Source organism: Camelus ferus, chromosome 23 (assembly GCF_009834535.1).
Source record: "Camelus ferus isolate YT-003-E chromosome 23, BCGSAC_Cfer_1.0, whole genome shotgun sequence".
NCBI classification, from domain to species: Eukaryota; Metazoa; Chordata; class Mammalia; order Artiodactyla; family Camelidae; genus Camelus; species Camelus ferus.
In genome coordinates, this window is record NC_045718.1 from 22854122 (window position 1) to 22882055 (window position 27934).

General features: G+C 42.0%; 1 protein-coding gene across 4 annotated transcripts in view; it reads right to left on the bottom strand.

Annotated features, from left to right (window-relative positions):
- PTPN14 (protein tyrosine phosphatase non-receptor type 14) overlaps nucleotides 1-27934 on the bottom strand; it is a 161767-nt gene that overhangs the window by 91483 nt on the left and 42350 nt on the right. For 3 of the 4 annotated variants that reach the window (XR_004314476.1, XM_032466470.1, XM_032466471.1), the window contains exon 2: nucleotides 5041-5368. Coding sequence is in view for 3 of the 4 variants with exons in the window: in XM_032466470.1 (XP_032322361.1) it covers nucleotides 5041-5214 (174 nt within the window). In the remaining variant the exon portion in view is untranslated. Of the gene's footprint in view, nucleotides 1-5040; nucleotides 5369-12869; nucleotides 13026-27934 lie in introns of those variants that run through there. The other variant, XM_006185530.3, reaches the window with a different exon arrangement.

The window sequence follows — 27934 nt, forward strand, 5'->3', positions numbered from 1 at the left end:
TTCCTCTGCGACCGGCACTGTGATACTGGGGCAACTCTGCAAAAACGAACTCGTTCAATCCTCCCAACAGCTCTTGGAGGTCGCCGCCATCAGCATCTCCATTCACAGATGAAGAAACAGGAGGCTACCCAAGATTACATAGCTCAGCGGTGGCAGAGCCAGCATTCAAACTCAGGCAGCTCACACTCCTAGCAACTAAACTCTGCTGTTTCTCCATGTGCTTATTTTTTAAATATAAGAATTAGCCATAATTACATTGTTTTAGCTATTTGTCTCTTTTTTTAAAAACATTTTTTTATTGAGTTATATCTTTTTACAATGTTGTGTCAAATTCCAGTGTAGAGCACAATTTGTCTCTTAATCTAGGTCAGTGATTTTTCAAACCATGTTGGGGGTGGGTGGGGAGGGCACAGGGAGATGGGGCTCCAGATACCCATCCCCTTTCAGCAAATAGAACAGTGACATTTTATATATTGATGTTCCACTTAAGATTTCATTTGGGGAGAAGGAAAAGAGTGAAACTCACTGATCCAAATATATTGTAACTATAATATCAGAGTTCTAATTCTCTGAGCCTTCTGCACCTCCTGGGTCTCTTCCTTAACAGAGTTCCCAGCGAGAAATGCTCTGAACTTTTTAAAAACAATTCAATTATTTTTTCCCTCTTGTCAGGTTATTGTTATGTATACTTTATTAGCATCTCTGTTCCTCCTGTCACCCCAACCCCCACCCTTCTTCAGCTATTTAGTTCTTTTCCTAAAACCCAAGGTGATCATGTCCTGCTTCACCCTGAAATCCTCTGATGGCTTTCCATCTCAAGGCAGTGTTTTATTCCCCAAACGATTCAAAGTGGATTCACCTGAAGGCTAAAATAATTGTGAAACACTGAGCTCAACACATTTCTTTTTTAACTGCAGAACTTATGGGAGTGTTTCCCAAAGCATCTCACCACAGCCCCTTTGTCTGCCATTACACATCCCTCGGGAATTAGAATGGAGGAGTCAAGCTACCTGGGTTTGAGCCAGCCCAGGGAACGCACTGTGCTCCCCCATCCATACAATGCTGACAGCAAGAGTCTTACAGTCTTATAAACATTAAATGAGTTGATACATGAAAAGTGCTCAGCACAATATGTGGTACATTTAAAGGTGGAGATTATTTTAACTATTTTTGTGATACATTTTAGAAACAAATCTACAGAAGCTAGTTAAAACTCCTTAGCCAGCTACTTCAAACCCTTCAAATACAGGCTCTGCCTACCCATCCACATTCCTCCCCTCTCCGCCACAACCCCAGCACACTCAGACAAACACAAACACACACACACACGCGCGCACACACACACACACACACACACAGCCCCCAATGCAAAATGAACTCTGCCCTTCTCTGAAAATTCCATGTTCCTTCCCGTTTCTGTGCCTCAGCACGGGTTGTTCCCTTTGCTTTGTTTCTTGTTTTTCCTATTCTCCAGGGTTTCTGGGAGCAGGGACCCTGTCATATTCAGCTTCCCCAGGGGATGGCTGTCTGCTGACCGTGTGAGACAGGCCTGGGTGCTCTGGATACTCTCTGAAGTGGCAGTACATCAGTGCATTCAAAACCAGATTTGAATCTCAAGAAGTCTTCCATATGGATACATGTCATTACACATTTGTCAAAAGCCACAGAGTGTACAACACCAAGGGTGGGCCCTACTGTAAACTGTGCACTTTGAATGACGAGTGTCAATGAGTGTTCATCAACTGTAACAAGTGTAACACTCTGGGGGGGTGCTGACAGCGGGGCAGGAGGTATGTGGACCCCCTGTGCTTTCCGTTCAAGTCTGCTGTAAACCTAAAACTGCTTTAAAAAATAAAATCTATTTTTAAGTTATCTAACAAAACACAAACTGTCATTAATGTAGGTTAGAACCTAAATCAAAATTAATTTTCCTTTCCTAATATAAAGCTATGATCAAGTTTAGGATACATTTAAACTAGAGAAAACTTTTTTTTTCTTTTCATTCATTCCTGAGCTATTTACTGAGACTCAACTACCTGGCCAGCCTTCTTGGACAAGAATGGGCCACCAACATAATGTTGTTTATTTTTTTCTACACACATATTTACATGCATATGTATAAATAAATGTGTATTTTAATGGAAGTACTGGGGATTGAACCCAGGGCCGCGTGCAAGCTAAGCATGCGCACTATCACTATACACTATACCCACCCCACTCTGCCACCTGAACACTTCTAATGGCAAAGCAAAAGACTCACCATACTGTCTTCCAAGCCTTCATAAAAGACTAAATGTTTTGTTTTATTTCAGATGGAGTTTTACTTTCTCCTTTAAAGCACCATCAGCCCTGTCTGGAAAAATGACCCACTTACAAAGTCAAGTGAGTGAGGCAGACCCTGCGGTCACCCCTCCCACTTGTGCTCTTGGGTGGAGATCTCATTCCTCCTCAAGGTGTGTGTGGGCGAAGAACAAAGTGTTAGATTGCTCTATCTCATCCTTCAATTCAAAAGTTTCTATAGGATTGTTTCACAAAAGGCCGTACCTTCCATGTGATCTGTCACAGAATGAAAGCGTAAAACCAAAAAAAAAAAGGGTGATTTGCTCTGATGTGGATGCACCTGTTTAAGAGCATGTCAAAATAAAGCCAGCATTAAACGCAAACCCCGCCTTAGCATTAGAAGATCAATCACCCTGCCACACACACTTGACAGCAGAATCTGGACTTCACGGCTTTATCCTTTGTGACAAAGCAGTTTGGGATAATCCCGGGTTGATCTTTGCCCTCTCACTGGGAGAAACAATAGTCTGCTGAAAGTTAAGTATTATTACACACATCTCCAGACACCCCTCACCTTGTACCCTGCACTCTTGCTCTACCTGGGGACTCCCAGAGATGCCTTCTCAGCCCCCACAGTGGTGCCTGATTCTTGGACCCCCTTGGATCTTCAAAAATCCAGTTCTCTATGCTCAGAATGACCTGTCTTCTTTTCCACCTGCTGAATTCCTATGTATCATTCAAGTTCCTGTTCAAAGTGTGGTCTCTGTTCATCTTTCACTGAGGCTCCCTCTCCCCTGGCTAGGGCTGCAGTGTTCAGTGGGGCAGGCTGGGCACTGCACAACTCTAAAGAGAGCCCCTGCCTTTCAAGCCTGCCCCTGCATTGCATTTGAGTGTGGATCACACTCAATCTTAGCTGGTTTTTACTTGCTGGATTCCCCTACTAGTCTGTGTATCTCTTGAAGGCAAAATTAAAAGTTATTTACCTTAGTTTCACCGAGTCTTAAAACAGTGTTTGGAACATTGCAGTTGTTCCATATTTTCTTCAATGAAAAAATGTTTTTTAAAACTCTGAAACTGGAACAATTATAAGTTATTAGACATAGCACTATATATTTGACATACTATATCTCTGAATATTTACAACAGCCCTATAAGGTAAATAAGGTGAATATCATTATTCCCATTTTATGGGTGAGAAAATTGATGTCCAGAGATGTTCAATAACCTCTCCGAGGTTACCTAACCAGTGACAGAACCATAACTTGCATCTAAGTCCAAGACTCCAAACCCTGCACTTAACACTACTTAACTACACACAACACTGCTTCCAATGCACGCAAAGAACACTTGGTCATCCTCATGTGAGTGGCAGGGAGCACTCAAAAGTGAAACCTCTGCATGTATTTTCAAATGATCTATAATAAAAATTTTAAGAATTTAGGCCAGCCTCCTGCCCAACTGACTACAGTATTAAGGGTTTTCCTTTATGCCAATACACATGTATGTTTAAATATGTGCATCCTCATGTGCTATGAATGAGCAAAAAAAAAAAAAAAAAAAAAAAGAGTCAACCATCAACCAGTCAGGTCAGGACATTTCACACACTTATTCTATTGCATCAGCTACCAACCAAGCTACATGTATCTGTTGGACAGGACGATCTCCTCCAGGGGAAAATTAACTTCAAAGGAGGACCTGAACATGGAGACCCAGGTATAATCACGAAGACCAGTAGGAGACAGAAGCTTTCAGGTGGAATGGTCCCCCAGAGGGTAAGAGGAAGCCCTTTCCCGACCCCAGTTCCTCAGCGCAGATGGAAACAGGGTGGACCACGTGGGGTGAGGGAAGGAGACCAAACATGATCACTTCCAACAGGGACACAGCCCCTCTTCTCCATCACCCCGAGGACTGGGCAATGGTGTCACAGGGCCCAGGACAACACAGAGCTCCTCCTTGCCCTTGGGAAGGCTTGAACTCTGGGGCTCTGCAGGCATTTCAGCTCTGGCAACTGGTCAACCATGCCTCCTTGACTACCAGCCAACGAGGCCCACAGCTCTCAAGACACAAATGCTTGAGTGGGTTTCTCTCAAAAACCCCTTCTTCTGAATGTCTGCAGGACTGAAAAAAAGCAGGGCTTGCTTGTAACAAAGGGCACATTGCACTAGAGTCTCTTCTAAGGAGAGAGAACGTGACTGCCCTAATGGTCAACACTGGGTTTGCTTCAAGCCCAAAGAAAACGAGGGTCATGAGGAATCTTAAAAGGAATAAAATCCCCATTTCACAAGCTCCCACAAAAAAAGCCTTGCCAGCTATGTTTGCTTTAAATTCTTCTTCTTTTTTTCTTTTCCCTCTTTGAAGAGGAAAAGACAGAAACATAAAATAGAAGCAGCTGCTTCCACCCCACGTGTGGGAGTTCTCTCCTTGCTGCGCGCCGGAATGCCAAAGCCCCAGCCTCCCACTCGGTTGTGCTGAAGAGAGAAAACGAAGTTAGCGAGGCGAGTCTCAATACAGGCTCCTCTTTGGCTAAAAGAACAGGGCAGCCGCCACCCACCATGCAAGCTCTAGAGGTGAAACTGTTTCCCTCAACATCAGAGTAGGTCTCAGGTTCCACCAGAAGCTGTTAAGATCGAGGCCACACTAAGGATAACAGGATGCTTCTAAACCCAGTGGAGGCTGAAAAGACATGGCAAGTGCCAAGAGAAGGTGGCTGGTCCCGCAGGTGAGCTCTGGCCCATCCACCCACCACGCACGCACGCTTACCTCCCGCAATTCCAGCCTCTGGGCCACCGCCTCCAGGCACTCCTGCCCCGTGCTCTCCACGGACAGCGTGCACTCAATAACATTGCTGTCCAACAGGCGGATGCGGGTGACAAAGCAGTTCTTGCTCAGGACGTTGTAGCGCCGTGTCCGGCGGAGCTTCAGGCCGAAAGGCATGGCTCTGTGGCCCTCGGACGCTGCCTTCCTGTCCTGGCGCCCACGCCCCTGAGATGGCCTTAGCAGCTTCGTGACTGGGCGATGACACTACCACCCCTGATCCTCCAGGTGCGGAAAAAGGCTTCCATGCCCGGCGTGGCACTCCGGAGGGTCGCTGCAAACAGAAAAGCAGCAGCAAGGTCATCAGCTGGAGGGGAAGCCACAGGTATGACAGACTCCGTGTGCGTGCACGCGTGCACACACACACACACACACACACGCCTGATGGATGAACTTCTAGATTTAAGAAACAGCAAACTCTGTTGCTCCCAAGCACCTTGGCTGAGCCTGTGCATTTGACCTTATCTTATCTTACAAGGGAGATATGATAAGGCCCACTTTACAGCTAAGGAAACTGAGGTTCAGAGACATTTAAAGAACTCACCTAGCAATGCACGTGGGAAAGCCAGAATTCCAACTGATGTCTACACAACTAAAAGTCACATGCTTTTTTCACTGTACAATCCTGTCTGTTCAAGAAAGCACGAGTGGAATTTCAACACTTTTTTTAACTTCTAAATATATTATCTCATTTCAGCATCATTAACAACCCTCTAGTGTAGATGGTATGATCTCTATTTTACAGATGAAAAAAGTGGGGTTCCATGGTTTAAGCAACTCACTCATCCTGAAATTAAAACCTTATCTTGTTCCTCCCTCTTTGCAATACTGCCTCTTTACTTTCATTAATGTTATTTGCCTTTATTTTTAATATTTGTAATTATTTCCTTATTAACTTTTTCTTATTTACCTCATTTACTTAGAATGGATAATGGACAATGCAGTAAATATGCATTTGATTATTAATTATAAATTAGTAATTAATTGTAAATTAGTAATTAATGAACTAGTCAACAATTTTCTACTTAAAAAATTTAATACATGAGTGCTTTAATGCACTTAAAATCACAACTTTTTTTTAATGAAAAAAAATTTGGGGGGGGATAATTAGATTTTTATTTATTTATCTATCTTTTTAATGGAGGTCCTGGGAATTGAACCCAGGACCTTGTGTATGCTGCGCATGTGCTCTACCACTGAGCTATACCCACGCCGCCTCACAATTCTTTTTTTCACTAAATATTTAGACAGATGTGGGGAAACATCCTACTATCATTTTGTTTCTTTACAAAACGCTTGATGCAAAAGGCCATCACCAAATTAGATAATTTCACTTACTAATAATGAAATTTGCTGATACCCTGGTGTCCTACTGAATGCCAGTGATGACATTATTGCCATGGAGAACACAAGAATAAAATAACAGCAACAATAGTGGCTTTACCATTCCACCCTGTGCCAGCGATGCTCTCACCACGAGGCTCGTTAAACTTATCTTCTGAAGAAGCCCAAAATGTCCACACAGCCTCTCTGTTCAACTTTCTGTTCATGAAGCGCAGAGGACCATCTCTTGCTCATATGACTGTTCTGTTATCTCAATTTCCTAAGCCTGGCAGCCTCTACACCCTTCATCCACAGACTCACCTCCGAGCCCCCTGACACTTGGATGGGCAAACAGAAATCATTACTTGTCAGAATTCCTGAATTAATAAATAAAATGGCTTCAATATTTAAAAACCACTCCCTGGCAGTACCCCAGGCCTCACAGAGGTTGTCAGGACACAACCCTACAACACAGCAAAACACACTCCCTCGACTCCCTCGGCCGGTCTTTGATGCCTGCCCTCGGCACATTCCTCAGCGTGACAGGTACGTGTTTTATGATGGCTTAAAATACATAAGCTGGAGACTCTGGCTTGGTAAAATGGATTAACATTTCTAAATCACTTTAGGTTGGCAGGGTATCATGTTTACCTCCAAGGTAGGCCAACCTGGTGATCTCCTGATCTCTGCAGAAAAAAAATATGGAGGGACACACCCAAAAAAGAAAGTAGTATCAGAGTTCAAATGCACAGCGCTCCAGAGTTTACTGCTCACACGTTCCCTCAACTTGCAGAAGCACAGGGCAGAAGACCCTGAGATTCAATTCCCATATTGAGGGAGCCTCAAACAGAAAAAAAAATATCTGCTCTGTGGGCACAAGTCACATTTCTCATCCTGGGCTGGGTACTTACATCTGGGTGTGTCTCACCTTGAACACCTAGGAAAGAATGTGGTTGGCTGGGTGCACATTTATCCCGGCCACCACTAAAAACAACCCCTGCTACATACTTGACAGGACACAATTCACAACACAGTTAGTGAGAGAAAAAGCAAACTGCATGACAATGTGTAAGGATGATCACAGTTTTTATGACAAATAAACAAAAACACACAAATAAATGGGAAAGAATGTAAGTTCACCAAAATGACTATAATCTCAGGGCTGCGTAGTGGTGGTAGGAAATAAAACTCTTACTTGATATTTTATATATAGTCATCCCTCAGTATATGCAGGGAATTGGTTCCAGGACCCCCGCAGGTAACATAATTCAAGGATGCTCAATTCCCTCACATAAAATGCTGCGGTGTTTGCAAAGAACCTACCCCATATACTTTATTATCTCTGGATTACTTATAATACCTAATACAATGTAAATGCTATGTAAATAGTTGCTAGCATGGCAACTTCAAGTTTTGCTTTTTAGAACTTTCTGGAATTTGTTTTTTCAAAAATATTTTCAATCAAAGTTGTTGGTTGAATCTGCAGAAGTGAAACCCATCGATACAAAGGGCCAGTTGTATTTGTGAATGTTCTTCTGCCTTATTTTTGTAAATAAAGATTAATTTAAAATACATTAGCTACAGAAAATGGTGTATCAGGTGCTTCATCTGACAGCCTGGCAATATATCACCTGGGAAATACCTATTTCAAGTTTTAAAGAACTTTTAAAATCTTCACTTTGCAAGACACTTGCCAGGTATGGTATTGACAAAAAGGCTGTAAGAAAACTGGTCTGGTCGCTCTAAAAGTCAACGTCATGAAACAAAAATTGAACAGGGGGGGATTGGAGGTGCGTTGCTCTATAGTAAGAAAAAGTCAGGAGTTACAAAAGCCAAATGCAATGTGTGAACCTTAATTAAACCCAGGCTGGAAAAAAAATTATAAAAGAGATGAGATCGTTAGGGAAATCTGAAATAGAGAGTAGAAAGAAGATGATATTAATGTATTATCCTTAATTTTCTTGGTTTTTTTAATAGTGGAATTGTGCTTATGTAGGAAAATTTCTCTAAGAGATGCCAGTGGTAGGGGTAAAGGCACACGCACCTGGCGGAAGGAGGGACAACTCCAATTGAGCTGTGTGGTTCTAAGAGCCAAAGTTTAATTTTAGGGAACAGAACGTGGGCAAACCTTGGTGCAGGAACCGGAGTCACCCAGGGAGACCTGCAGTGGGTGCCAAGTTACTTATCCTCTCCCAGCCTCAGTTTCCTCATCTACAAAGATAATCCCTACCCCAGGTGTGTGTGAGGAGTCAATGAGAAACATGTCCCTGGTGATCTTAGTAAGGGTAGGTGTGTTCCCTTCCTCTGCCCACCCCAACTCCCTGCAGCAGCTGGGTTTGCTCAAAGGACAGCAGAGCAGGTGTGAAAAGGACTTGGGTACCTCACCACCTTCTGTGGGCAAAGCCTTTCAAAAAGAAAAAAGGCGAAACAAAGAAGGTAAGAGTTTAACATGAAGCAATGACAGTTCCGTGGGGAAACTTGACCAAGAGGAACACTGAACCATGCATTCTCCCAGCACCGCTACCTTGTCATCTCCCAATCTCTGACATCTGGAGCAGAAAGGAACCAATTATTTGAGGAAATTTCCTGTTATGAGCCCATCCTCAATGGGTTAGCAGACTGTCACCTTCTCCTTATCTCAGTCAAGAACATGTGTCTGGTGTCAGCAACTGTTTTTGTTTTTGGGTTTTTTGGTAGAAAATTAATTCTCAGCTGACTTTGGTCTTATCATGCACTTGGCTGTATCTCTACAGCTGCTGGAGCATCCTGGTCTCTCCCACACTGGAGAAACCCCCAGAGGCATCTTGGCTCCCAGTTAGAATCTTAAAGGGAAAGATCTGTGTCAGATTCAGCCCTGTCGTCTCCTATAACCCTAAAGTGGAGCTCTGCACATGGCAGGAAGCTAAATAAATAGTTGTCATTGTGATGAATGAAAGAATGAATCCTGAAAATAGTTGAGTTTTTAACACCAAGGTAGGGTAGGGGCCTCCAGGTGACCTCAGAGACACTTGAGGAATTTGGAGCCTCAGACAGGACTGACTTCGGGGGACATAAGAGAGGCTTAAACTGTGGAGAAACAGGATGAGAAGTTATTCAGCTCACTGATGCTTTTTGGGGAAAAAAAATGGTACCCAGATTTCTGCAAGAACATTCCCACCACTCAGGTTTCCCTTCTCCAGCCCTTGAGGTGCCTCATGCTGGGGACCACGTGGTCTTGAAGACCAGAGAGATGCCATATCCTGTGGAAGTTCCTTACAAAACCTACAGTGGAACTGCGGACAAGCTAGTGCTCCAGAGTGCCCGTGACTGCCGAAAGCGATTTGTTGGGATATTCGCTCTGTAAATACCACACTTTAAAGGTCTTTTATTGAATAGGCAACAGTGAGATAGAACATACAGAAAGCTTCAAAGTCACTTCTAAAGCCACTCCTGAAGAGGCCATCAGGTTCCTCAAATCTCTAATATGCACATATCCATCCTTAACCATCAGCTGTGAATCTCCAGTACCTTGTACTTTTTTTTTTCCTAAACATCTTAATGAAAAACCTTCATGCTGAAAACACAAAGCAAAAACAGCTTTCTCATAATAAAGAAAAAATTGTTTGACTTCTTTAAATACAATGGGTAAAAAGTAGAGAGATCTTTCATAATCTCAACAAAATACAGCTTAATCTTCTTTCGTGAATGACCTGTACAGTTTCTAGAAAAACAAAAGACAGAACTTTAAAAATCCAAATCTTCAACATGATCGGCATACTTTCTCTCGATTTCCCACGCTGTATTACATACACTTGCCTTTTTATTTTCCCCCTAAAGGTAAGTTCTGAAATCATGAGCAGAAGCTAACTGCTGTTCAGCCGCATTCTTTATTTACCAACAGTCCCTGGAATTTTTCCAGCATTCCAAATTATTACAACTCCCAAGCACACCTCACAGAACTATGTAACCCTGGTCTGGGTGTGAGAAAGGAAAAACTGATGTGACTCGCCCATCCTGTGTATAAACCTGCAGAAGGCACAGCTTGGTTTTGAAAAGTACTCTGCCATTTTCCTAAGGAGAGTTTAAAAAAAGGATGGGGTGAGAGGGGATGGGAAAGAATGGAGGATTGAAAAGTTCCCTCTTAAAGAATAGCAGAAAAGGAGGTCCACTCTGTTCAGTGAAAAAATCATACCATCAGCTTCTACTTTAAATTTGATGTACATCCATTTAGCAAATCATTTTTAGCCAAGTAAAAATTCTGTGCAAGGTTTAAAACCCAAAGCTCTAACTTTTCATTACCAAGTAACTACAACAACAAAAGCAGAATGGTCACCTTTTAAAATCCTCCTGTTTCTCTCCTGCTAACTCTTCAAAACTTCAGCAGTGAGATGTGTCCAAAAAAACACATTTTCCAACATTTCCGTGCATCAACCATGTACTTGACCTTTCAAGTTTTTCTTAAGCTGTATTTAAAGTGAGAAGAAAGCTTCTTGCTCTGGGACCCCATCACAGGTAGCTACATAGCAACCACATCTGTGCAAAACATTGCTGACAAAGCCCTACGTCCAGCAACATACACTTTTGCTCGGGAAATAAAAAGTACCCTCACAGTTCATTTACTGTGACTTTATATGTATACCTTTATATAGTTTGCTTTTAGCCCTTCGCAGATGTAAGAGAGATAAGGAAAAGCGCCTTGACTGGGCATAAAATGGCAGTGAGGGAGGTGACAGGTCAGCCATGAAAATAAGCCCTCCATAGCACGGAAGGCTGTGTCAAGAACACCCAGGAGTAAATGGGAACAACGAAATAACACCCAGTGTTCTTGGGTTAAGAAGCAGAAAAATACATATATTCTTAAGCAGTCCCATTCACGGTGGTTAAAAACAAGAACAACAACAACAATGGTTCTTGAGAAGGAAAGCTTCCATCCCCTGGAATCACTTTTTTCCCTCAGCAAGTGGTTCCCTATCTTTCACTCCTCCTTTAACACTCGGAAGCAAACCAGTTCTATGACACATCAAAGGCTGCTATTTTTTACAGGGGAGGGGCCCTGCAGAAGGCAAGTCTGGGAAAACAAATAGTTGAAACCCCTTCCCCAAGTAAATGTTTAAAAAAATCATTTCCCCACCCCCTGCTTCGAGGATCACTGCCCTGAGGTTTCTAGAGAGACATGATCTGCCCACAAGAAGGACCTTAAAATGTGAACATTTCCATTTTTCACCTTCTTGAAACTTTTAAGGCATTCAAAGCACACCTTGAATATTTATAAATAAAATTAATATGTCGCCTGAGATTTGCTTAAAAGCAGCGGCGTGGGGGAGCTGCGTGGAGGTGGAGGGCAGCCGTGAGCTGACAGCTGCTGCTGGTGGGAGACGGGTATGTCAAGGCCCACATCGCTCTGCAGGTTTATGTCTGCTTGAAATGTTCCATATTAAAAAGGTTTTTTTTTTTTTAATGAAGAAGTGTTTCTTAAATGGTACTGTGTAAAGTAACCTGGTAAAACAGGTAACAGTGCCCACTTTACAGAATGTGTTTTACAGAAAAAAGGGGTATTTTTCTCTTCATCCAAACCCCTCTTGCCCTTCCAAAATGAAAGTTGCATTTAACTAGATCAAATCAGCAGTAAGAATTTTTCATTTCATTTTTAAAAGATGGCAGGAAAAGTTCTTTTTACACGTAAAGGGACAAGTTGGATAAAATGCAGAGAGCACTCAACCAGGCGTAAGATAAGGGACTCTCCGCCGTCCCACCTGCACAATCAGCTTTATCAAAGTGCCTGACTCTGGCTTACTTCTCAAATGAGCTCACACTGTCTATTCACACCAGGAATGCTTTGTACTAAGAGACTCCGCCCTTCTTTAAGAGACCGTAGACTCTGCAACTCTCAATTCCAGTTCTTTGTGCTGTCAGTGTCTACACCCATGGTGATGTGTGTCCTGGAATGTCAGATAATCACAGCCAGGAACCGGAACGGGAGATTCCTGCAAGTGCCAGAACACCAAGAAGGCAGCAATGGTCACTTCCACGTTTAAAGGCGACGATGCTGAGCAGTATCTCCAGCAGCCCTCTGGGAGGGCTGCTCCTAGTGCCCCATTTCACAGACTAGGGCACTGAGGCTGCAGAGATTAAGAACTTGCCACCCAAGATCACATAGTTACTAATGACACTATCTGAACCACCATATTCTTACTCAGTGAACCCTTTTAATAACACCCAGAAAGCGGGTTGGAAACTCTGACCTGGTGATATAAAAATAACAATGACAAAAGCAAGCTACCACATTCCATAAGGAAGATGGAGAGATGCCACCTGCAGTCTGTCCCTGCTCACCCACCATGGACTTGACTCAGATATGGTGGAGGTGGACCCTGAGGCTGCTGACCCATTTTCAGCCCCCATCCCAGGGGCACAGCAGTTGGAGCGGGGTCCTGTCCGGGGCCACTGCACCTCCCAGCCCCAGTGCCTCTTACCTCCTAGGGTCCTGGCCCACGGTCTCTGCTGCGCGGTGGGGTAATCCTAGCACGACACATACAACCTCTTCAAAAACCAATTTCAGAAACAATCGCAAGAGCAACCCAAGAGGTTTTCCACCCTGGTCATATGACTCACTTGTCGAAACAAAAGAAACTGGCTGAAGGTAAACACACCTTCAACTTGCTTCACCCTCCTCTGGGATGTGCGCCCTGAAGGGACAAAGCTGAAGGAGAGGGGCTCTTCGTGAGAGGCTGTTGCAAGTGATTCCCCCTCAGCCAAGTTTCCACACCTCCCTTTCCCCCGCTTCCTTCCTTCCTGAGTTCCCTCGACTTCCCTCACAAGTCCAGGGCTTTCGGGTGGGAGGACTCATCTGTGTCGCTTCCTCTCCAAACAGAAGCAGAGCAGCCAAGCATCCCCACCAACTCTCTCCCCCGGGTCTGTGCCTCCAGTGCCCAGCTGGTTGCCTGGCTTCTCCAGCCCCACCAGTGAGCCTCGCCCCAGTGTGGGGTCATTTCCACTCATGAACCACTTATAAGCTGTATCACCGTGGCTCCGAGCTGCCTCACTTTCTGCAATTATAACATGGGGGTGAAAAGAGTTGTTGGGAGGAATTACAGGCGTCGGTTCCGTAGAAAGCGCTGGCCCAGCTCCTGGCACGTGGCCGGGACTGCGTCTGTGTTTGCTCTCGCTGCCCTCAGTACTGTTGCTATTTCACTGAATATTGCAGAAAGCCCAGCGAAACACAGACTACCTGCTATGTCCCATGAGAGTAAAAGCCGCTTTCCAACAAGCTGATAGTTACAGAATGCTTAAGGTTAAGGCATTTCATCATAAGGAGGCAAACTGTGAATGCAGAACAAGCAACTACAGGTCGGCTGGTGGGGAACCGTGACAGGGTGCCCAGTGGGTTTCAGATGTGTGACCACTCCTGTGGGCAGGGATACAGTCAAGCGGGTTCTAGTGTTAGAATGCAACCACCTCTCCAGAGCCAAGATGCTGAATCAGGAGGTAGAAAGAATGAAAACAGGTATGAACTTGAACTAGTGTCAGCTGTTAAAGCGCTGCATAATCCTGACTGATGTAATCAGATGTTGATTACTAACGAGAGAAAACAAAGCTTCTAAACAGAAGGTCATGCGACACACACCTCCCTTCATGTGGAAAGAACTACATATGCCGCGTAAACGCGCGCACGGCAAACCCACCATAACCATCTTTTCTTCTCTTTGTCCCCTGCCTGGTAGACACACACACGCACGCACACATGCACACCCTAAGTGGGTACTTGGCAAAACTCATGTTGTACTAGGTAGTTCTCAGTGACATCACTCTTAGTAATGTCACTGCCTTTTCTTTAAAGGCATCTATGTACCTCTAACACAGTAACTTCACTGCTGTAAAAACAATCTGTTATCATACTGCGATTCCTGTTACCAGTCGGTGACCTCAACCCTGAAGATTTTGGCAGTTGCCTGCATCAGTGCGGAGCAAGTCTGAGCTGGGGAGACAAGTTGCTGCACACGGGGGTGGCTCTTCCCCTGCGTGGTGGGGTGTCTACACCCTGGGGGGGTGAGCCCAGTGAGGGCCAGGAGGGCAGATGTCAAGTGCTTCAGTTCTCAAGTGGGACTCCTAGCTCTCAAAAACGGAACAACTTACACATGCACGATTTCTAACAAATTCATGTCTAATCAATGCAGCAAAGACTACACAGAGTAAAGCTCATTCCAGAGGCTCCCTCTGCTCTCCTGATTTATACTTCCGTTTCAAAATGTGAAGGATTTCAAATTTCCCTGGAAATAAATACTGTTTACTGAAATCTTTGTATATAGGTGGGGGGTGGGGGACAAGAAATCCCTGCGGGGAGAAAATGCATATCTGTTCTTCCACTAGATTGTAAGAGGGCAGGAACCAACTTTTGGAAGCCCAAATTCTTCTGCTGTATAAGTAACACATACTCTGATTCAGCATGCCACTTTGGGGAAACTAATTGGAACTAAAAGCAACAAATCTTAAGGATTATGTATAAAGCTGCTATAGCAAACATCTGAAGTAGAGAAGGGGTGGGGAGACTAAGAACAACCCACAGTAGAGTTATGTCCAAATAAATTCTGGCATAGCCACCTTATTTAGGGTATTATGCAGTTATTTAAAATTAGTAAAATCTGAACCTATGAACCTGTTAAAAATTCTCTAACTATTGGCTTGTTGGAAAAGTTGCAGAATAATACGTAAGGGAAAAACAAAGCCAAGCCAGTCATCTTGTGTGCGTTTGTTTATGCTTATATCAGTTTGAAGAAAGGTGCAGAATATTTCTATCCTCAGAGGGAAGACAGGGGCAGGAGGATATCTACTTTGTCTTTACTGTCTTTGGAGTTATTAATATTGTATTAGACAAAAAAAATTATTTTAAATCATTTAGCCTCTGCCTTTCCTAAATACTATTATACTACATATAAGGAAATACATACTATATACAGGGAAATTTGGAAGAAGTCTTCCTTCAGAAGTAGTATTGTATCAGCTATCACTCATCATTTCATCTGTAATATCATCTGAGTGATTACTATTTGCCAAAATTGTGCTGAAGACTTCTGCAGGTATCATATCATTTAATCATCACAATTCCAATTTACAGATAAGAAAACTGAGACGATATACCTGGCCAGTCCCAAAGCTGGCAGGTGGCAGAGGCTCCCTCCAAAGCCCAGCCTTTCACTATTAGATGATACTCTAAGGTGCGTATATACCACATATGCCCCCTTCATAATTATCAGTATTCAGAATGCTCTCTCACTAACTACATGACTTTCAGCATCATATAGAACCATACCTTGACTAAAAGCAAAAGAAAAACAAAAATCATGGGATCAAGCATTCCTTTTCAAAATTAGAAGTGATTAAAACCGCTTAAATCCTGGAACTTGTGTGAGTTTTCATTCTTTTGAATTATTAGGGTTAGAAATGTCATTCTTTTTCTACTTTAAAAATGTTAATAATCTTTAATATTTTGATTATAAATTCACTGTAAGAAAATTGGAAATTACAGGAAACTAAAAAGAAAAAGAAAAATCACTTATAATGTCATCACCCAGAGATAAATTTAACATTTTTGTATATTTTATCCCATTTCTTTAATTACATATATTTTAAATTTGTTTACATAGTTGGGGTTGTACAACATTGACATTTTTCATTCTTCCTGATTCCTACTTACTGTTTTCCCATATTATTGAAAAAAATTTTAAAACAAGTTTAAACAGTTGCATAATATTCTATGATACATAGATCAATGTTTATGTAACCATTCTTCATTGCTGAAATGTTAGGTTGGTTCTGATTTTTCGCCATTGTTCAAAAAGATCTGCCTAGATCTCTGATCCTTTCTTGAGGGTAGATTCTAAAGAACAAGTGTTATCAAGTCAAAATCTGTACGTTTTTAGAAGTCTCATTGCATATTCTTAAATTGATTCCCAAAGGACTGTCAAATGCAGGCACCATGACAGATTGCCATGACTTCCAATTCTTTATCAGTAAAATGACTGAAATACTGCATTTTCTTAAATACTTTAGTAAAAAGCTGCATAGTACAAAACAGAAAGGAATCAAACCTCGAGTCAAGGGAACTAAGGTTAAAGCTTTTTCTCTTACTGGGTTCCCTTCAGCATGACTCCCAAAAAGGCAGAAAAGTTTCAGTGAAGGAAAATTTCAACCCGAAAGGGAGACATCAAAGCCCCAAAGCCCCCACGTGACTGGAGGTCTGGGCAGCAGAACGCCTCCCAGTATCCAGTCTGCAGTAAACGGGATCCCTTTTCTCCAAAGCTGCCATGCTCTGCCACCTACTACAACTTTAGAAGCAGCAGTTCTAAGGACAGCTTTTGAGAAATAGAATACGTTGCCCTCCATCAAGTGGTAACTATGGAAATTACTTGGCCTGAACATCAAATGACTGTACTTCCTTATATTTATATATCATTTCCTCAAAAACTATTATTCACTCAGCACAGACTACTGATTGTGGGAAATCCCAAAGAACAAGTAAAGACACCCTCTCTGCCTCCCGACTCGTAGAAAATGCTAGGTCAGGGTAAAAACCAAGAGCAGAAGATACGCTAGGCAGCTGGGAAGAGATTCGTCCAGACAGAGCAAGGGCAAGAGGGAAACAAGGAGTAGATGAAAATGTACACTGACCATCTGGAGACGGTTCCAGGGCTCAAGATAACCTGTAAAAGGTAGAAAGGGGAATGACAAAGGCTCGTGGCTCAAGAAGAGCTTCAAGTATGGTGAGGTTTCAGCTGAAGGTTATCTCCAAGATCAACCTTATTTCACATAAACAATATTTGAGACAGAAGCAATGCAAGGAGCGAACAAATACAGCACAAGATAGGAATCAGAATTTAAACATTCTAGTGATCTTACTAGCATGTGATAGTTTGAAACTGTTCCAATTAATCAAACACCGGAGCCATAGTCATTAGCTCTCAAGAGCACTGCCGCACTTGAGAACGACTGGTAAATGAAGACCTTCATGTAGCCACTAAAACAGGCAACAGTGTAGCATGAAGATTCCATTCTACTGCGGTTCCTGGACACTCTCAAAGGAGCGTGAACTGATTTGGAAAAAATGTAAAGGCACTTAGCCACTTATATACTAAGTTAGAACTTTTATGACGGTGGCTAACCACATCAAAGAAAAATTACCCAAGGTGACCATATTGCAGTAACTCATTCCAGGAACAATCTTCTCTGTGTTGAAATTTCGACTTTGTAAAATAGACTTAAATCTTTCCTTCTAATTTTATCTATTCTCTCTTACAGTCTTTCATCTTAAAAAAGGCAACTGGGAACCATCATCTCTGTACCTTCAAATATTTAACACTCTCATTCACTGCCTCAGATTCTCCAACTTAAATAATCCTACTTTTCTTACCTTCTCTTTTTAGGTGCTAGTTCATTGCCCTTTAATTATCTCTGTGGTTCCCTATTAACTCAAAATTCTCCTTGATTTTCTTTTAGTTCATTGCAGAATTAAAAAGAGACAAGTTATCTTTACAACCTGTCTCACTGAGATGAGCTTCTTCGTCAACAGAAAGCACAGCACACAGTGGGATTTTCCCACATCTTCACTTACAGAAAAGAAATCTCTCACTAGAGGAAGATACAAACAAACCAAAACAAACACACTAAACTAACCCTGCTCTCATCTGTATTAGATGATGCAGAGAAATAGGACAAAGGGAAAAAAGTATAAAATGGGTCTGGAATATCTAGTTTTAATTCCTGGCTCGGTCTTCAATCCAGTCAATAATTAGAAATTTGGAGCAAGAGGCTAGGACATTGCTGAGTTTAAGTGACAAAATGAAGATGTTTGGACTCTTTTTCCAATAGAAAAATCACTTACATTCAAGGAGGGGAATAAGACACACCTGCTAAAAGCCCCATGTTTTAGGAAACTAAGGGATTTCTGTAAACAACCACCCCTCAACAACAAAAAAATGCAAATCCAAAGGAAAAAACCCGGGAGAGCAGGTTAAATTGGCCTGCTGTTAGCCTAACTGTGAGAGGCACCAGGTACCAGATGCTTGGTTTTGTGAGGTGTGTAGGTTTTGAGCAGGGAAAGATTTGAAAGTAGGGGGGATTGTTTGAATGCCTTTATAAGGAAGTGGTACTTCCCCCAGTCCAGATGGAATGGAAGTCAGAGGGCTCCAAGGGGGGGTGTCTCCAGGAGGGAAGAGAGAAGGGAGAGGGGTGAAATTACCTGACAAGCCTAGATCATGTGGAAAGTTGTATAAGAGGAGTTTCATAAAGCAGTTGGAGGTGTGTGGGAAGACTTCGTCAGATGTTTAAAGAAAACCAAGCAAACGAAAAGGTGAAGTATTTACCAACTCAAGGGAAAAAAAATGTGTTCAAAAAAGAAAACGCTGGGGGAAGGTATAGCTCAGTGGTAGAGGGCATGTCTAGCATGCACGAGGTCCTGGGTTCAATCCCCAGTACTGCCATTAAAAATAAATAAATAAATAAATAAAGCTAATTGCCCCCCCAACAAAATTTAAAAAAATAAATAAACCAAATAAAATGAATAAATAAAAATAAGTTTTATTTTAATTATTAAAAAAAGAAAACACAGTATCAACCCTACACTTGGCTTAGCTATAAATGTTACTTACATATTTATATTGAATAGAAAGCACTGAGCTGAGACTACCAGAGTATCCATGCTGCTAATCATACTGGAAAGGTGGTGGCAAGGAAGATGGAGTATAAATGAGCTCAAGTCCTTACCTACCACCACCACCACCATCATCACCACCACCACCATCACCACCGCCACCACCAGCACCACCATGACCAGCAGCAGCATCCTTGCTAACATTATTGAATCCTTACTGTTTTATTATTTTTCATTCTGAGCACTTACTAGTCAGCCTCCTGTCTCTCCTAGGAGTCAATGGGCTGTCACAGGACAAAAGGCATCACAAAGCCTCCCAGACTAAGAAAAGAGGGATGTCTCTATCAGAAGGAAAGCTTCCCTTGAATGCCCTGAAGTCAGTCTTTGGGATTCCTTCGCAAAAGAGGAGCATCCCGCTCAATTTCAGGAAGTCTGTAATACCGCCAGGAACAAGGCCTCAACAGAGGACACTAGGTGAACAGAGGAGGGCTGGTGGACATTGAGCTGGAAGAAGTGGACCTAAGAGAAATCTAAAATACAGCTGCCCAAGACCTGCAATTTCCAGCCTCCACTACTCAAATGACAGAGGTTAATCTAAACACAGATGGCTTTTGCACTGAGTCTAATCCATGAAGAGGGATTACCTCGGGGCTGCAGACAAAACCAGCTTTTATGTGTAAGTGGTGATTCCTTGAGCACAGACATCCACAGATGCTGGCATCACTGTGGGTCAACAAGTGAATATCAATGAGTTCTGGTCACTAAGTGTTCATGGTCAAAGCAAAACTCCTAATTTTACCAGAAATTATAGTTACCGATTATAGAGCATTTCTTCCACACTAAAGTCTGTACATATATTATTTCTAGTACTCACATCACTGACCCTGGAGTAGGCATTATACCCATTTTATAGATAAATAAACTGAAACTGACAGAGTTTAAGTAACTTACCTAAGACCACACAAGAGCTAGCAATGGAGTTCACAGAGTCTCCATTAGGCCATGTGGTCTCCCTCTTCTGTAATATCTTAGTGTAAGCCTTTATTATGGCCTTTCTGTAGAGTCTGGAGGGATACAGCAAAGTCCATCTCTACCAATGGAAACAGAACTCAGAGCTCATGACCTCCTGACACTGTTGTATGCAATTGGTTACCATCTTAGAGAAATGCACTCTTGGAGTTCCTAGAGTTAGGACAGTAGGAACAAAGTTGCTAGATGACCCAGGGTCAGGAAGAAAAGCAAGAAAAGGAGATTAGAGGCAGTGAAGGGCTAGAAGCCAGTGCCTCTACTCCATGTGGACTGGCATGTGCTCTAGACACATGCCTGGCATTTACCAGTACTGTTCCTCCTCTGATTCAAAAACAGAATCAACCTCCCTGGATCCTGATACTCCTCTCACTAAGGAACAGAGGCCAGTCTTGATACTGTCGGGCTGAAAAAATAAATCAAAAGGTGGGAAAGTTCTGAGACGTTTACGTGACAAACTGGCATATCCCAAGTCTTAGCTTTGGTACTTCTCAGGAAATCTGGAAAAGCTGAGCCCCTGCAACCCAGAGACAGCAAGCTTCCACCTGTTCATGTTAATTTGCACACTTTGGTGAAACTCTCCAAAGTATCTTTCCATTCTACCAACAGAATAATAAATATAAGGGAAATATGTGAGGTGATGGATGTGTTAATTAACTAGATGGGGGATCCTTTCACTATATATGTATATCAATCACCATGAAGTTCATTTTAAATATCTTACAATTTTATATGTCAGTTACACTCCAATAAAGCTGAAATTAAACAAAATTAATAATACCAGAAAGAACTATATGCTTTTATATTCTCATGGGTGAGTGCAGAAGTGAACACAAATTGCACTGCACCCACTCCCCTTAAGCCAATGTCAGTATTAAAACCAATTCAAGTAAATGATGCCTATTTCCTAAGGCACATCCTAAAGTCACAGATTTGAGGGTGGTTCACATAGGACTAGAGAAAGGAAAGGAAAGTGAAGGAAGAAGCAGGCAGGAAACAACTTACTGAGAGGTCTCAAAAAATAGCCAGACTAGAATTAAGGAAGGTGGAGCCAGGGCTGCGAAATCCAGTTATGAAAGCAACAGAGAAAATAGCTAAATCAACCTGCACTCCGCCAATTACGCAGGAAAAAGGTAGGAACGCGCTGTGCTGGGAGGTGAAGTGCTCAACAGTGACTGAAAGAGAAGGCGGCTTTGGGGGGAGACATGTCTCTGCCATGCCTGGGAAGAGGAGGCTGAGGGTGAGATCTTTGGAGGCGAGGGGACAGCATTATAGGATGGCTTTCCCGCTCTGCCACAACATACCCCAGTAGTCCGGTCCTAGTAACAAGAGCAAATGGATAGGAAGCAGAGCTGGGACCCAAGTCCACACCTGACAACCCTGAACCCATTCAGCCCAAAGACTTTACCTTTACTACAGGATGCTAATGGGTGACACAGAGGAGAAAGTGAAGGCTCTGTATATAGCAATGGCATTTAAGCCAACCTTTTCAACAGAAGAACATTTCTACCCAAAGTTGAATTTTGTACCGACCACAGACAATCCTCTGACTTACGAGCCAAGAGCAGTAAATAAGGGTCAAATTTGTGGTCTCTATTAAGATTCTATTTCAAGACAATGGCCTAACCCACATTTTTAAAAGAAATTCATTATTGCAAATATTTAGCAAGGACCTATGATGTGCCAGGCACCATGCTAGACAGAGGGGATAAAACTATTTAAAACAGACACAGCTGTGCTGTCCTCAAGAAGCCCACCTACCATAAAACACCTTAATCTCTAAAACAACTGTCTGTTCGGGCACACCGGAGATCAAAATCACTAAAGCAGGGTAGTATCAGAGCTGAGCACATAAAAATCACCAAATAACACACTGGCATAAATCTTACCTTTTTTTCTTAACATTATCTGCCCTTCTTTAAATGTCAAATACCAGAACATTAAGGAATACCACTGACCTTCACTCGTTCAGCTCTGATCCACTGAGCAACAGTGCAGACACTGCGGGTACAAAGGTGAGGGGACAGGTACAAAGATGGGTACAACCTGCTTCTTGTCTTCAGGAAGCTCATGATCTAGTGAATATAATGAATTCTTAAGAAGCAAAGAGAGCCAACAGCATTCTCTGGAAAGGCTTTTGAGAGCTGTGTTCAAGACTTTTACGAAACTGACACTAAGTAATATTATTGCCGCCTTCTCGTTACAAATTTCCCCCTATCATGCACTGACATCAGAGGAGGCTCTCAATCTCTCTGCTACTTTGAAATGTACTTCATACAAATACACTTGCTGTCACTTCTCAAAATACGAAATTTACTCTCCCCTCCCACTACAGCATTCAAAGATATCTGAATTTTCTCTAGTCTATGGTGTGGCTTAAAGGCTGCTCTCAAAGATTAAATACGGTGTTACGAAGAAGGCCCTTTAAGATCTGGCCCTTGCCTTCCTAAATACTGAGAAGGAAGGGCTCTGTGATAATAATGATGGTGACTGATTGCAGCTTCAGTGGCCTGAGCATTTACTAAGTGTGCTGAGCATTGTACTAAGCAGCCTCAGTTCATCATTATTTAATGCCTATATCACCTCTTTGGGACAGGTCTGTTATTTATTCCCATTTTACAGGTGAGAAAATTGAAGACTGAAGAGATGGAGACTTTGTTCAAGGAGACAAAGCTAGGAAGTGGCAGCGCCAAGCCCAGACGGTTACCTGGTGTCCTAGGCCCCTTAGCTGCCCTTTCCCCCAGTGCATCAGCTACCGGCAAGGAACCTACCAGGCCATTGCTAATCCCCAAGCCCTTAAGTGCTGTTGCCTCTGAGAGGTTCCACTTTCCAATCTTCACCCAGTCAACTTCTACTCGTCTTTCAGAACTCGTTTGGTGACACGTTTCCAGGAAACTTTCTAGACTGCCCCTCTCTAAGGTTTGATGATTCTTCTCTGGATTTTCCCCGCCCCGGGCATGGGCCCTCTCCCTTACCATACTTATCCCAACCTGCCATTCAGTCATGAGCTGCTCAAGGTCATGAGCCATTTCGTAGTCAATTTTGGAGCTCCAGAGCTTCAAAGAGCACTTATGCATAGCAGGCATCAAATCAACTGTGCTGGTTGCTTGAAAAAATGATTAAGGAAAGAGAACGAAAGTGAAGAGCTTATTCCAGGACATTCTTTGGGGTCAGAGATACCCAAGTTCAAGTCCTAACTTGATTTCTTACTAATCTGACCAACTTAACTTTCCTAAGCCTCAGTCTCATTTATAAAATGAAGGCTAACAGTAGCATATAGCTCAAAAGGCTGTTCTGATTGAAGATTTAGATTTAGCAGCTGAGCTAAGTAAGTGGCACATAGTATGTGCTCAATAAATGTCAGCTATTAGTAGTAAAGTACAGGTCAGAAACCAACCCTCTAGCAGTAAAGGACTTCGCCCTTGGTACCCAGCTTTTTCTCCCCTCCAATTTCAAGCTTGAGCAGATACAAAGTTATTCCTCCTACAATGTATCCAGTGGGTGGGAGGGATCTCTTCCACAACCAATCCAGTTCCCTTCCAGAGCTAAACATTTAAAGACCATTTAGATTTTTCAATAGAGCTTTTAGGGGAAAAAAGATTTCACACATAATCTTGAACTTAACCTTTTCTCCCCAGACAAGCATTTCCCTGGGAACTGATGCCCTAGCTCAGAAGAGGGCAGTTGCTACTGTAACATTTACCTTTGACAGAGCACTATTAGTTAAGGGTACCACGCTGCTCACTAGATCAAAGTTTAACATCTTAGTCATTTCATACCATACTGGTCAAAACATCCTTGGCTATAAATCAGACAATAAAAGTGTTCCCCATTTTGCATCTATAAATGACAATACCATTCAAGATATCAGAATTCATAGTTATATTTACGCTACTTTAAGAAATACAATTTGCTTAATATGGTCTAACCTCATATTCAGTGTCATGGGTACAATTTGTTTTTAAAATTACATTTTCTGTATAGGTTTTTAAACTCTCTAGATTTCATTATAATAATTTCATAGGACCAAGAATGGCCTGGGAAAATTCTAAAATCAAGCCTCATTTATCTCATGATGCTGTGATGTCATATTAGTTCATGGATAAAACTGCGGTATGAGAGCTTTACAGTGGCTGCAGATGGTCATTCGGGCTGGAGTATTCCAGCTTTTATTCACCAGCCCTGAGAAAGCACTACTGCATCCTCCTCTGGGCTTACAATGAAAACTTCGGAACATGGAAAGTTGGTTTTGGAAGCAGACCACCGGATGAGACGGGGTCCTCATCTGCGTAGCCTGCCAGAGCCAACTTCCACCTTTTTCCTGCCCTGCTTCCTTGTTCTTGTACATGCCTCCTCCCTCCAACAAAAGGCTTATTTACCACTGTAGATCTTAGTCTAAAAACCCAGAACATTCAGCAAAAAATTTATCTTTTATACACAATTTTAATCTACTCAGAGGCACAGTGAGATCAGGGAAGATGACGTAAGTTGATGTGCTGGCCCACATGTTAGATCCATTTTATGTACAAGAGCACCACATATATATGATGAAAAGCTGCTCAAATCCGAAATACTGGCAGGATGATTATACCAAGAGGAGCTTTTACAGAACATACTCTTATAGGCACGTATCAAAGAAGATAAGAACAATTTCTAAAGTAGTGGCACGTGAAGACAACTAAATAAACTGTGTCCTCTCTCTCATCTTTAGTGTTTTCCTTTTCTTCTCTTTTCTCCTCTCTTCCTTACCTTACATGATATGCCAGTGATCTTGGCAGCCCTACTGCATGGACTAGCATCCCCGAAGGTTCTTTTTTTTTTTTTTTTTTTTTTTTTTAAATAGCGATACTGGGGATTGAACCCACGAGTTCGTGCAGGCTAAGCATGTGCTCTATACTGCTTTTCCATTTCCTTCCTGCCCTTCCCTCCCCTCCCCTCCCCTCCCCTTTTCTTTTCTTAGCCCCCACGGTTACAGAGACTGGAGATTCTTGCCATGCAAGCATGCCTGAATGCTCTCTGGTCAAAATAGGAGCAAGTCCTGGATATAATTTTCTTTACCTGCTGAGTTAACCAACACACAGTATACTCTGTTGTGTTTTCCATTATCTAACTCCTAGAAGTTAGAGCTGCTCTTTTTTCTGAAGGAGTAGAAAGAGAAGATGCTAGGAAACTGGCCATACAGAGGAAGCCCTTACCTGAACACGAACAAGGCAGAGAGAATCAAAGCTGACAAAATACTTGGGTGACTAAAGGACGAGTGTCCTCCCCTGACATTTCTAAGGCCAAGAGTCACTACTACACTATTGGATGGAAGAGAGGGAGTGAGGGCAGGTGACTGGGTCCCTTGACAAGATTCAAGGAAGAGAAGGAGTGAAATATAATTAGCAACAACGACCATGTGTCACCATCACCACCAGTGAACTTAAGGAAAGAGATGCCTGCAAGACGTGGAATTCCTCGTGTCCGACTCATGAAACTAAACAGGTCTTGGGGATTACTTAACAACTTGCTTCGGATCAAGCAGCAACTATCTGAGAACTGGGACTAGCACTGGTGGTGAGATGTTTTCTCTCTCTTTAGCCTCATCCTGGAAAAGGACGGAGACACAGCCAGTTACTGACTAAAGCGAAAAAAATCTAAAAGCATTAATAGTAGTCAAGGGCTTGGGTTTTGAAGTAAGAAAGTCCTAAATTTGAATACTAAGTTTGAGTTTTAACTAACTGTAAAATCTTGGGCAAACTATTTAACCTCTCTGAGCCTCAGTTTCCTCATCTGTAAGATGAAAATAACAGTCACTACACTTCACAGGGTAACTGGGAGGATTAAAGAAGACAATGCATTTAAAGAAGAGTGTTTGGACCACAAATAGACCCTAATGAGTTTCCTATTAATATAGCTATTACAAATTGGAGGACAGGTGGTTAAAAAATTGGCACTCAAGAAATAAAAAGATTTGAAAGGTGATACTAAGAACTAAAATTTATCTGATATTGCCCGAAAAACAATTAAATAACATTAAGGTGAGGAATAGGAATTAAACAGTCAAAAAGTTAGCAGTAACTCAAAGGAATCCAAGTAAGAAAGAGAGTGCCATTCATCTACTCCAGAGAAAACTTATTTAAACAAGACTGAAGTTATCCAACTGTAAGATAGGGTAGGAAAAAAGCTTTATGACATAGTTATCAAATGCTATTTTAGTATTTTTTCACACCCACAGATAAACAACACTTCATGTTTCTTTTCTAAACATAAAAATAAAAGTCTCCTGGTATTCTTGGTCCTGAGCTTAGAATGTGCTCAGTAATTTTCCATTTCACTTTTGGGCTCACAGATTTAGCAACGTACTTCAGTTCTTAACAAAAATATTTATGCTCTGAAGTATTTATTGCTTCTGCTTAACTACCCCAGTGTACAGACGAGAAAGGTATTCAAGAGGAAATGTGGAATAATAGTGTGCAAAGTGTTCTAGAGCAGAAGGTCAAGCAGTGGAACATACTTTATAACTGTAACAGGATAGGGCTGGACACAGAGTGAGGCTCAGCTCAGCCCAGCCCCGCCTGGGGAGCTCAGCCCAGGTCCTCAAGGCAAGGAACTCCAGCTCGAGCGCACACTCACCATAGGCACAACCAACACCACCCCACTGGAACCCCCCAGGGAAAAATGGGTTCCTATTACCTGCCCAGCTCCCAAAACATCAAATAGATCTGCAAATCACTGGCTGTTTCTTTTTTTAAGCAACACCTTTATTTTCAAGTGAAACATTACTGATAAAAGCAGAACTGACTTGCTGACACCTGTATATCCTCTATGACACAACACACACATCTAGTCCCAGGTCCCAAGACCCCCAAAGTGACCAGAAAACACTATTTGAAAAGAAAAACTAAATGGGAGCTGGAGAAAGATCTAGGATTCTCAAGAAAAATTTATCTGAAAACTGAATGATGGAAATGTACATATTTATCTTAGTCTATTATTATATGGAATCGCATTGATAAATCAAAAATTCTTTATAAAAATATACCAATTTTCATGATTAAACTACAGGGGAAAAGGAATAATAGAATTCAATCAATCTAGCTCTATCTAAGTATAAAAAAGAAAAATTACAGAACTTTCATTAGAAAATACATTATAAATATGAAGGTATGGAAGTCTTTCCTAAATAAGATCCCGAACTCAGAAACCATGTCAGATTTTATTACATAATCTAAAATTCCTATATGGCTAAAGACAACATAAAGCAGGTTAGAAGACAGGAACCTGGAAAATATACCTGTAAAACAAAAAGTCAGTATCAAAGATACCCTATTAACCAAGAAGAAACTAGAAAAACAGACAATTTACAACTGAAACACACAGGGCCAGAGAGCGTACGAAGACATTCAAACTCACTAACTGCCAGGAAAATGTGAATTAAACATGTGTAAGAGGCCATTTTTTTTTATCTCTCAAATTGAAAAAAAATTAAAGATTGATCATTCCCAGTGCTGATGAAAATCTGGTGCTTTTAATTGGAAAAGACACAGGTAAGACCTTTATAAGGGAAATGTGGCATTACCTATAAAACCTTAAGTGCGCATGACCTTTAACCCAGTAATTCTACTTCTAGGAATCTATCTTATAAGGATTTATGTAAAAGGATGCTTGCCTTAGCATTATTTACAATAGGGAAAACCTGATGCCATTGAAGTTTTGTATGGAACATGATGCAAACGTTTAAAAAAAACAAGGATCTGTCCATATGCACAGAACAGGGAGCTATTACCACAGAAGGATGCTTGCCTTAGCATTATTTACAATAGGGAAAACCTGATGCCATTGAAATTTTGTATGGAACATGATGCAAACATTTAAAAAAAACAAGGA